The 12195-nt window shown below is 50.3% G+C and overlaps 1 protein-coding gene across 3 annotated transcripts in view; it reads right to left on the bottom strand.

Annotated features, from left to right (window-relative positions):
- NEK4 (NIMA related kinase 4) overlaps positions 1-12195 on the bottom strand; it is a 532367-nt gene that overhangs the window by 301064 nt on the left and 219108 nt on the right. For all 3 annotated transcript variants that reach the window (XM_085624188.1, XM_085624190.1, XM_085624189.1), the window contains exons 8-9: positions 10884-10940; positions 7261-7404 (exon numbers count right to left, since the gene is read on the bottom strand). In XM_085624188.1, the coding sequence (XP_085480314.1) occupies positions 7261-7404; positions 10884-10940 (201 nt within the window). The remainder of the gene's footprint in view (positions 1-7260; positions 7405-10883; positions 10941-12195) is intronic.

Below are 12195 nucleotides of genomic sequence, written 5' to 3'. Positions count from 1 at the left end.
CGTTGTGGCCATGGTGGATTCAGGGGCCACTGGCATGTTTATGGACCACAACGAGGCATGCAGGCTAGGGCTAGTGCTTCTTCCCAAAGCTGTACCCGAAGACGTCTATGCTGTAGACGGAAGACGATTGGTGACGGGGCCCATCGGGCAGCACACGGGGGTCCTTCCGATGAGATGTGGGAGGAACCATTTGGAACAAATCGATTTTAACATCATCCGAGCGCCCCAATATGGCGTCATATTGGGATTGCCGTGGCTACAGAAACACAACCCCTCTGTGGATTGGCCAACACATCGCATCGAACTGACGTCACCGTATTGCATCCTGCATTGTGGAATAGGAACGGAATCCCTTGACGCAGATGAGAGCGGGAGTCAGACGGTGGCTACAGCGGCAGAAAAAGATGTGGCTCTCCCCCAGGCTTATCACAGTTTTGAGGATGTATTTGATGAGGTGAAGGCGGAAGTGCTACCACCGCATAGACAGTTTGACTGCCAGATCGACCTGGTGCCAGGGGCCAGCGTTCCCAGCGGCAGGCTGTATGCCCTGACGGAGCCTGAAAACGTGCATCTCCGGGGGTACCTGGATAAACTCCTCAAGCTAGGATTCATCCGCCCGTCCAAGTCTCCGGCCGCCTCGCCACTCTTCTTCATCCCGAAGGCTAATGGGGAGCTGAGAGCCTGTGTGGACTTTAGGGCATTGAATGCGATAACCGTAAAGAATCGGTACCCCTTGCCTCTCATCAGTGTACTCCTGGAACAGGTCAAGAAAGCTCGTATCTACACCAAGTTGGATTTGAAAGGGGCATACCATCTGGTGCGCATGAGGGACGGAGACGAGTGGAAGACCGCCTTTAAGACCAGGTTCGGCCTTTTTGAGTACCTCGTCATGCCGTTCGGTCTGTGCAACGCTCCGCCAGCCTTTCAGTACTTTTTGAATGAGGTATTCAGAGAGGAGTTGGATATCTACGTGGTCGTATATATCGACGACATCCTCATCTATTCGTCCAGTGTGGAGGAGCACGTACACCACGTCAAAGCTGTGCTCCAAAAGCTGAGGGAAAACATGCTGTTTTGTAAACTCAGCAAGTGTGACTTCCATGTCACATCCGTGGAATTCCTCGGAGTGATGCTGAGTCCAGAGGGACAGGAGATGGCAGAACGAAAGATCAAGGCGGTGAAAGAATGGCCGGTGCCCCAAAGCGTGAAGGACGTCCAAAGTTTCATTGGCTTCGCCAACTTTTACAGGCGGTTTATAGATGGATTTTCAGGATTGGTGGCCCCAATCACACAGCTACTGAGGAAGTCCAAGGAGTTTGTCTGGTCCCCTGAAGCGAACAAAGCCTTTGAGGCCCTGAAAAGCGCCTTTGGTAAGGCACCGGTGTTGGCTCACCCCGATCCGGATCTCCCCTACGTGGTGGAAGCGGACGCATCGGATGTGGCGCTGGGGGCTATCTTGTCCCAACGCAACCACGACACAGGGGTGCTTCATCCCGTTGCGTACATGTCCCGCAAACTCAACGACGCCGAACGCAACTACCATATTGCGGAGAAGGAGCTTCTCGCAATCAAGGAGGCCTTCACCGAATGGAGGCATTGGTTGATGGGGGCAAGACATGTGGTATCGGTGTACACGGACCATCGGAACCTACAGTTCATGACGGCCACAAGACACCTTTCTCCCAGACAGCTGCGGTGGATGATCTTCTTTGCGGGGTTCAACTTCCGCATCACATATCGGCCGGGGACGGAAAACCGGAAAGCGGACGCCCTGTCCCGTCAATCTGCAGTTAAGGAACCATTGCCTGCGACCGAGCATTCCATCATTTCCCCGAGGATGGTATTGGGGGTTATCCAACCGGATACTTTCCTGAGGGGAATAAAGAGAGGGATCAGGTCATTCGCATGGCGGAGGTGGCTCCTCAGTCACAGAGAATGGCAGCTGAAGGACGGGATACCCCTGAAGGGCAGGTGCCTATTGATACCCACGCCTAGGCTAAGGAAACAAGCATTCATCTGGTGCCATGACTCTCCATGCGCAGGTCATTTGGGCTTTGAAAAAACGGTGGCTAGCATGGGACGGCATTTCTGGTGGCCAACCATGAGAGTGGATGTCAGGAGGTGGGGACAGGAGTGTCCTACGTGTGCTACCATGAAGGCCGACCATGGCCGAACCCAAGGGCTCTTACATCCACTTCCGACCCCGGATAGACCATGGGATAGCATATCACTGGACTTCGTGGTGGGCCTACCGGTAGACCAGGGGATGACGGCAATACTGGTGGTGGTGGATTACTTGACGAAAATGGGGCACTTCATCCCCTGCAAGAGAGTCCCTACGGCCGGGGAATTGGCGTCACTACTCCTCAAGAATGTGGTACGACTGCATGGATTACCTGGGGTGATCGTGTCGGACCGGGGGTCGCAGTTTACTGCGCAATTTTGGAAGACTTGGTGCACTGCGCTGCATGTTAAGACCGCCCTGTCCACCAGCTACCACCCTCAAACGGACGGCCAAACCGAGCGCCTGAACCAAACGCTCAAACAGTATCTGCGATGTTTTGTGGACCAGGGCAGGGAAGAATGGGTCGACTTGCTATGGGTTGCAGAGATAGCCTATAACAACGCCACTCACAGCTCCACACAGTCATCTCCGTTCTATAGCAACTATGGCCAACATCCCAGGTTCTTGCCATTTCTACATCCGTTCAGAGAGGACAGGATTCCCGCCACAGCGGACAGGGTGGCACACATAAAAGACACGTTGATGCGCTCAAGGGCTGTCCTAATAGAGGCCAAGAGAAGATACAAGGCTGCGGCAGACAGGAAGAGAAGGCCCGGGCCACTGTACCGCACTGGAGACTACGTCTGGATATCCACAAGAAACATGAGGTTTCGAAAGAACAGTGTGTTCCATCCCAAGTACATGGGCCCCTATCGAATTACCAAGTGTATGGGTCCCGTGAACGTGAAGGTGTGCTTGCCCCAGTCATTGCGGATACACCCTGTCTTTCATGTATCATTGCTCAAACCAGCACCCTCCAAGCCGTCTGGGACACCTAGGCCGGTATGCGTGGAGTCGGAGGTGGAGTATGAAGTGTCGGGCATACGGGCGTCCAAATGGCGCAGGGGGAAGCTGTGGTACCTGGTTGCGTGGAAAGGCTATGGCCCGGAGGAGCAGTCATGGGAACCGGCTGAAGGGGTTCATGCTCCGCGCTTGGTCTCCTTGTTCCATCGGCGTTTTCCTGCCAGCGCTGGACCCGTGGGGAGCCGCTGAGAGGGAGGATGTACTGTCAAGAATTCCTGTCATGCGAGGGGAGGAAAACGGTAACCAGCGAAAGCGGACTACATCTCCCAGGATGCTTAGCGGTTGAGAGGTTATGTAAACAGGAGAGCTGTTACATAACTCAAGGAAAACACGCCCTTATGTAAACAGGAGAGCTGTTACATAACTCAAGGAAAACACGCCCTTATGTAAACAGGAGAGCTGTTACATAACTCAATGAAAACACGCCCTTATGTAAACAGGAGAGCTGTTACATAACTCAAGGAAAACACGCCCTTATGTAAACAGGAGAGCTGTTACATAACTCAAGGAAAACACGCCCTATAAAGGGAGGAACCGGGAGGTACAACGCTGTCGGATATTGTGTTTACACCGACGTACCTGCTTAGTGAAGAGCAGTGTTTCGGAGTGGTGCTCCAGTAAGGCAAGAACGGAGGTAGGTTGAGTCGTTACTCCCTGGGCCGTGTCTTGCCCCATCGTCACCTGTGAAGGACCCGGAAGCTCTACCGGATAACCATTGAGCTTCGCTTTTTGACTCGGCTGAGTCAAAGCGCAGTGGCGCTTTTGCTGGTTGGAGTCGTAACTCCCAGCCCGACCAGAGATACAGGGACTGCCAGCTGTAACGCACACCAGGAGGTGTTTGCCGCGTTACAGACTCTGAAGTCCCCAGGATCGATCGAGCGGCTGCTCTCGGTTCAGTCTTCTTTGCTTGTGATTGGGGTATCGGTGACGCATCACCAGGAGGTGACTCCGCGTCCCGGTGCAGTCTGAGGAAGAGGTTGAGCGGCTGCTCCCTTCAGGTAGAGACCCCGGCTGGGTGTTTCCCTGACTCCTCGATTCTCCCCAACACTCTTCGTGCCCCTCACAGCCTACCGATTGGCATTGTCGGCCATTTCATTTCTGCCCTCTGTTGGCATACGCCGGGATCGGCGTATATGCAGAGGACAGTTAGGACCATCCGTGCTGTGGGCTGGTAACGTACTTAGCCTGGAGGATTCCAGTGACTATAACCTTTGTTTATTCCTTGTATTATTTTTGCCTTCATTAAAATAACTAAACCTTTACAAGTGGTTGCGTTCTCATTATCGTGTCTGTTAAACGATCCTGAGACGTTCAGGGCGTTACAAGGTCAATGCCACACCAGGGAAGGCTGGACAGTACTGCAGAGGTCACTGTCCCTCCAACAAGAATCCAAAGATCTCCAGGAGAGAGGGTGCATGATAAAAGAGGTCAATGCTACACCAGGGAAGGCTGGACAGTACTGCAGAGGTCACTGTCCCTCCAACAAGAATCCAAAGATCTCCAGGAGAGAGGGTGCATGATAAAAGAGTTCAATGCCACACCAGGGCTGGCTGGACAGTACTGCAGAGGTCACTGTCCCTCCAACAAGAATCCAAAGATCTCCAGGAGAGAGGGTGCATGATAAAAGAGGTCAATGCCACACCAGGGAAGGCTGGACAGTACTGCAGAGGTCACTGTCCCTCCAACAAGAATCCAAAGATCTCCAGGAGAGAGGGTGCATGATAAAAGAGTTCAATGCCACACCAGGGCTGGCTGGACAGTACTGCAGAGGTCACTGTCACTCCAACAAGAATCCAAAGATCTCCAGGAGAGAGGGTGCATGATAAAAGAGGTCAATGCTACACCAGGGAAGGCTGGACAGTACTGCAGAGGTCACTGTCCCTCCAACAAGAATCCAAAGATCTCCAGGAGAGAGGGTGCATGATAAAAGGGGTTCAATGCCACACCAGGGAAGGCTGGACAGTACTGCAGAGGTCACTGTCCCTCCAACAAGAATCCAAAGATCTCCAGGAGAGAGGGTGCATGATAAAAGATGTCAATGCCACACCAGGGCAGGCTGGACAGTACTGCAGAGGTCACTGTCCCTCCAACAAGAATCCAAAGATCTCCAGGAGAGAGGGTGCATGATAAAAGAGGTCAATGCCACACCAGGGCAGGCTGGACAGTACTGCAGAGGTCACTGTCCCTCCAACAAGAATCCAAAGATCTCCAGGAGAGAGGGCGCATGATAAAATAGTTCAATGCCACACCAGGGCTGGCTGGACAGTACTGCAGAGGTCACAGTCTCTCCAACAAGAATCCAATGGGTTCTGAGGGGATAAGGGGGAGATAGTATACTCGGAAATAAATGATACCTGGGGTTCGCTCATGGGGAAGGCTGGAGAGGTGGGAGCAGGTGTATGCTTTCTTCACTATTATCTGGGAAGCGATGTTGACAGGGTAGGAGAAGCAGAGAGGCATAGCCGAGCTTGAGGAACACTAGCCATAGGCCGGAACTGTTGGCATTGACTGGGATTTCCAAGATCCTAGAGGACGAGGTTGTGAATGTGGAAGGCAAGTATCGAAAATGTAATCTGAGAGTGTTGGGATGTCGAGATTGGGCTGAAAAGGTGGAACTGGAGGCATTCCTGGAAGCAAGGATCAATTATTTTATGAGGAAGTAGGCCCTTTCTGACAGGTTCAGTGTTGAGACGGTGCGCTGCGTCAATGTAACCGCTCAGGGCGCCACCTCAATCACATGGCCAAAGTCTTCAAAGGTATTGAAGGAAAAAAAGACCAAGGGAATTTGGTTTACGAATCTAATACAGCGATGGTGTCACTTAACTACAGCAGGAAGTTGAAGAAAAAAAAATGTTTCTGGTTATGAAAATCAATATAAAAAAGTAAAAAGAAAAAAAGGTGCTAAAGTCATTGGTGTACACACTGGGGACAAATTCTGCTATTTGAACTCCAAAAATCAGGTCCCACCAGGACAAAAGAATTCAAGGGTGATGTTAGTGAAGCCTTGAAGGATTATAGCATCTGCTTCAATCTGGAATGAACAGCGAATTACTTCTACTACAAACAAAATGTAACATTAACCCACGAGTTTCACTTGTTAAAGTAGAGCCTTTGCTCAACCTCGAGATAGGCTAATTATCGTCATTGCTTGTGTAGCGAGCGTGCTATGAAATCCCCAACAACCTACGTTGGTGAAGGCTTTATACCTACAAGTCGGAACGAGACAAGTGCCAACTGCTAAACTAAAGCAAAGGAGAGATAATCAGACTTCTACCTGCTTCTCGGGACTGAAGTACGTCAAAGTTGCAATGAAGTTATGTACAAAGCAAGCAGAAATGTTCTATTCGGAACACGTGCATGGAAAATATGTAGTATTTATATGAAAGAAAACAAGTGCTACAATGAAAGTTAAATGAGGGGTTCATAGACTGAAGCCATTTTAATAAGCCAGACATGAAAATATCTGAATGAAGCAGGTTATACCGAGAGTTAATTTCCAAAACAAATGTCACGTAGTGCTCATTTTAAGAAAGATAGTACTAGCGAACAGGATGGATTGTAGGCTTACGTTTAGGGTGCAGTGGGCGGGCACCAAGAGCAAGTTTATTATGTGAGCGCGTTGGGGGGGCCCTTGAGGCTCTTGAAGTGGCCCCAAGATAAGGCAGCAGGAGCAGCTCAGTGTTAAGCTGCATCCACATCTTTGGTTCACAGAGTCCTGTCCCTTCCTCAATCCACAGTGAATATCCAGAAAGAGGGCATTGATATGGACAGGCTGTGGCTTATGGGAAGAGCTGCCGGGCATCTTTTCACACGCTAATATCTGTGAAGCATCATCAGTCTGACTAACTGATGGGAGACAAGCAATACTATTTCAGAGTTCTCCTAAGGGGTCTGGGCATACCATCTGCTAGGCTGTGAGATCACACTAGCCAGCCAGCGGATGAGTGACTGGTCAGAGCTCCAGCACTCTTCAAAGAGGCACCTCTGTCAGTAACCCGAGGTCAAGCTCCTCAGCACCGGCTGACCTGAGCCAGGAGGCGAGCACCGAGAATGGCCGTTCAGATGCTGAACACACAGTGAATATTCGGTCTGGCTGTCAGAAGAACACCAACGAGAAACTCGCACTCTAATACAAGCAAGAGGCTAGTTTTCTGCTGAACAGGAAAGGTTACCTTATCAGAGCGTTGCTCTTCTTGCTCCTTCATCTTCTGCCTTCGCTGCCGGGAGATGGAGGGCTCAAACTCGGAGCTGTTCGGTTGTATCGCAGGAGCGGCCTTTTCCTCAGCTTCCCCAGAATCCGTCTGTAAAATCCCATCCTACACGAAACAGGTGAGAGGCAGCTGTTATGAGCCTTGCGCATGGGTTCCTGACAATCCGAGCTCTGCAGTGATGGATAACTACTGTCGGCTATTCTTGGGGGACTTTGCTAATTCATGTAAACTCTACCGGCCATTCTTTGATTGATGAAAAGGATGCTCAGGTCCAATAGCATCAAAGAAGCTGAGTGTGAGAAGTTGGCCTGGTATATGATGCTCACTAGTTAAAGTGATCACCTTGTACCATGCCAAGCAACCCTTATGGTGTGGTTGTAAGTCAACCTTTTCGGACTAGCTGCCCTAGTGGTAGCGTAGGCTAAGCAGTCTTTGAGGCTAAACTCGTGAAGCGTGTTAAGCCAGCTGTTTTACCAAATGCAACCCCCTTTTATACCAATGAAAGGACACCACACAGATATATATTCAAAATATATATGTATTTATTTCTCAAAGTAACCCCTAGTCTCTGTATGAGCACAGGAGCACAAATCGTCAAACAAGATTACAGTAGAATACACAGAAGTTGCACTTTATATGGATAGGCCCTGGTGGCCGCTCAAACCATATACTAAAATAGTGGTATAAGTACCACGAACAGAAAAGGGAAAAGGCCTAGGGCCTCTAGAATCGCTGGGCCTACAAGGAGCTAACTTCCGTTAGTGACCAGGAGGTCCACGGGTGGCGTGTGCAGAGCAAATAGTCACACGCGTGCTCCCATAGGTTTCAATGGGTGCGTAAAAAGTACAAAGTTACTGCAAAGAGGATCTTCCGGATGGACTAGGAACTCAAGATTTGGAACACAGGCACTAGAGATGTAATACTACACTTGGGCACAGGTGTGCCAGCTTTACCTCACCCACAGGAAGCGGGTGCATAGGCCTCGAAGTGCGTCGGGTTTCTTCTATCGGTTCCGTGGAGCCTGAAGATAAAGATGCTGCAGGCGGTCGGTCCGGGAGAGATGCAGTGGATCCAAGAGTGGATCGGAGATGTTGAAGACCTGTAAGCAGAGGGGACAGTGTTCACAGTCACTAGCCAGTGACCAGCGTGGCACCAGGCAATGTCGGGTGCAAACAGGAAGAAAGGTGTAGCTTGTCTCTGCAGCCACGTGGTCCCTGGAGGTCGACGACGTCCAGGAGTCGGTTCACGAGCTGTCCCACGCAGGCTCTCGCTGTCGGCGGTGTCGGCGACTTGATCGAAGCAAACAAGCCTTGGCAAAAGCAATTGTTGTAGGAGATGAAATAAGCTGGTGGTTCTGACCAGCAAGGTCAGAAGGACGGCTCCTTTGGAGGGGAGCAAGGGCCAGTCTGGAGCAACCAGACCAGCGGTGTATTTCGTAAAGTTCGTCGCCAAGATGGCTACTAGCCAGCGGGCCAGCAACCGGTTAGGCGCGTCGAGTGGCAAAATGCAGAAGGGCCCCACGCAGATCGTGGAGATGCTGGAGGGCTCACCTTTGGTGCAGATGCTGCTCGAGGGTTGGGCTTCTCAGATCCCAAAGCACAACTTGGAGGGAGCCTCGGTTGTTGCACTTGTCAGCTTGTCGTGGTCGTTTCAAGATGGCTGGCTCCACGTGTCTCGGTGCCTCCACGGGTCTCCTCTTTTCAGGGACTGTGGATCGGGCGGTGAGAGGTCTGGAGGTCCAGGTCTTGTCAGTCTCTGGGCTCGGGCTCTGGCGGGAGGCGGCGGCAAAGCAGACGTTGATTCGCTGGATGGTGCTTGCGTTAGCAAGGTGGTCACTCCCTGACCACAGGGGAGATTTCCTTCAGTCTTCTGTGCAGCAGAATGTCGAAGTTCCCGTCTTCTTCTTAGTTTCAAGTTGATTCCAGGATGTCTGAAGTCTTAGGACACAGCTCCTACCTTTAAGCGGATTCTAGGGGCCGGACTACCTGCTAGGTCCCTCCCTATGGGTGGGACCAGGAAGGGGGGTGGTTACACCCCCAATCCTTTGTCCAGCTCGCCCCAGGCCCGGGACTGGTGTGCCCCAGGACCGGTTTGAACTGGCATATGCACCGAGGCTCCTTGTGAGCCACAGGCATGTCTGGTTTCTTTCAAGCCCTACCTGACCAATACACAAAATCCTGTATGGGGTGGTGCATGCACCTCCCCTGGCAGGAAACCCTTTGTCCATACCTCCCAAGCTGGAAGGACTCCCAGCAGCAGGAGGGCAGACTTGTGTCTGTGGTGGCAGCATCCATTTTGTGGAGCTGAGGCTATGTCTGATTTTACCCGGGTTTCAGGTACTGTACATGTCGTGTCCCTCTAGAAGGGTGGAATGCTAACCCCGTCGCCAGAATTGGCGAGGGGTTAGTATTCCAATTCGTATGACACCTTACTCGACATGTTTTGATAAAGCCAAACCAAAGATAGCATTTAACCGCGAGGTTCATAATGCACTTAAGAGTATATGGTATGACGATATCTGGAAACGGTAGAAGGAAGTTGTTCCGACCACTGCAGACAGGCTCAGCACATGCCAGAGCACCATCTCACATGGAACCAAGCACTCTGCCTTCAGGATTGTTAAGGCCTGCCATAGGAGTGACTTATAGGTTACCAGGTGTCCCATTTAAGGTTAGGTATAGGTATACTACACCTAAGTAAGAGGTGATTACACCAACTTACCCCAGCTGAGTGATCAGCCAGTTGTGTCAAATTGTTAGGCCAAGCCTGGGGTGGCATAATACATGCTTCAGCCCCTGGCAGGCCTTGGGTACACCAATGCCCTGGGTACCTAGTGTACACTGGTACAGGGGCTGACAGGGTGATCCACTTCCAATTGGTTATGCACCTAGGGTGCATAGTTTTAATTTAGTAGAGAGAACAGCAGGCTGGGGGTCCGATTGGCAGGCCCACAGCCTCAATATGTCAAAAACCAGTGAAGCAAAAAGCAAAAATTTGGGGTGACCATAGGATAGCAGACCCTACTCTCCTACACTGAGGCTTCTCAGAAACAGATTGCCTTGCTATCCTTTGCTACAGAAAGCAAGAGTAAAGGGATATGCTTGGACATGTCAATTCAAAGCGACGGGTCAAGTAGGACAGAAAAAAATAGAACACCCCATAAAATCTCCAGCACATGAGAAATGCATGAAGTGTCGGAACACAGACCAGAATCAAGATTTGAACATAGTTTAGTGGGTTCTGAGGTGGAATCATATACAGCACTGTTTGAAGATGACCAAAGGCACATCATTTGATATATGGCTGCCAGAAAAACCATCTAGCACAGCAACCATTAACAAGCATATGCACTATACAGAGAGCGCGCATCACCGGATCCACCACTGTTCAACAAAATGAAAGAGCCTTGGCAAACTTTCAAAAGAGCCACTGGAAATGGGCTGCCTTTAGGTTCGATTTTCATGTATCTAAGAAAGTATAAGGCAAAGTACTGTTCCCTGTGGACCAATGCTAGACACCCTCGCACTAGTCGTAGCTACATCTCCTCATTCAAATATTCCCATAAAGCCGTAGTCTGAACTTACTGGAATTGAGACAGGAACAAAAGGCTCCAGCAGCTTCTCCGTAGAGTCCATCTGCTCCTGCACGGAAAGGAGAGACAGCCGTCAGGTTGCACATCAAGAACAGGCAGTGCTGTCAGTAGGCAACGCATCAAGAACAGGACAACACTCAAACAGCAATCAACAAGAACAAAAAGAGACTCTTTTTGCAAGAAAAGTGTGGTTTTCATCTGACATTTCTCCAATATGGACCAAAGGGAGCAGCGGTCACAAGCAAAGTTGGACAAAACCCGCTGCCCAACATGTAACATAGAAAAGGCATCCCTCCATCGGCCACATCACAATACACTGGCCCAACTAAAATACTGTCTTCCATTGTGGAGATCATCAATCCAGCTGTCAAACTGATTCTGAAAACCTCTCTGAAAAAGGGGCGGGTACCAGACAGCTGGAAAGATGCTAAAATTCTTCCCCTACTGAAGAAATCTTCGGCAAATTCAGAGGTAGCCTCTAACTATAGGCCAATATTGCTACTGCCGTTCTTCTCCAAAGTCTTGGAAAAATACGTGACTCTAGTCTTGTCAGAATATGTTGAAACTAACCATGTACTCCATGATAGTCAGTGTGGATTCAGAACCAATCTTAGTACAGAAACAGCCCTATTGGAAGTCTGGGAAACTATCAAAGAGACACTTGACAAAGGGGGAAATGCTACTGCTAATATTGCTTGACCTTTCCGCGGCCTTTGATGCCATGCCCCAGGATCGGCTCCTGCAGAGTCTCCGGGAGTGTGGGGTCAGAGGCACGGTATTCAAATGGTTTGCTTTTTTTCTGAGACACAGTCAGCAAACAATCTGGTCCCCTCCTTTTGCAGCCCCCATTCCTCCCATGAAGGTTGGGGTTCCACAGGGGTCTAGTCTGAGCCGGTCCTCTTTTAATATCTATATGCCCCCCATTGCACTTTTAGCTGAGGTACATGGGGCTAAAATAGTATCATATGCAGACCCCAGGGCTCCATACTCAGTCCTCTGCTTTTTAATCTCTATGTCAGGCCTTTAGCAGATATTGCTGATCAAGCTGGCCTAACTCTTTTTTCTTATGCAGACGACTCTCAAATCATCTTTTCTCTCTCTTCCACTGACCCTAACTCAACATCTGGCTTACAACTTGGCCTTAGGAGTATCGCCTCGTGGATGAACCAAAACCATCTTAAACTTAATGGTGATAAAACCAAGGTCTTAAACCTGGGAAAGGGTAAGAACCTCTGGGGTCCACTTCATTGGCCTACCGAGATGGGTGCCCTTCCGCAACCTTCTAACCAGGTCCGGAATTTGGG

The sequence above is a fragment of the Triturus cristatus genome, chromosome 9 (assembly GCF_964204655.1).
Source record: "Triturus cristatus chromosome 9, aTriCri1.1, whole genome shotgun sequence".
Classification (NCBI taxonomy): Eukaryota; Metazoa; Chordata; class Amphibia; order Caudata; family Salamandridae; genus Triturus; species Triturus cristatus.
This window is presented reverse-complemented; position numbering and strand designations above follow the sequence as displayed.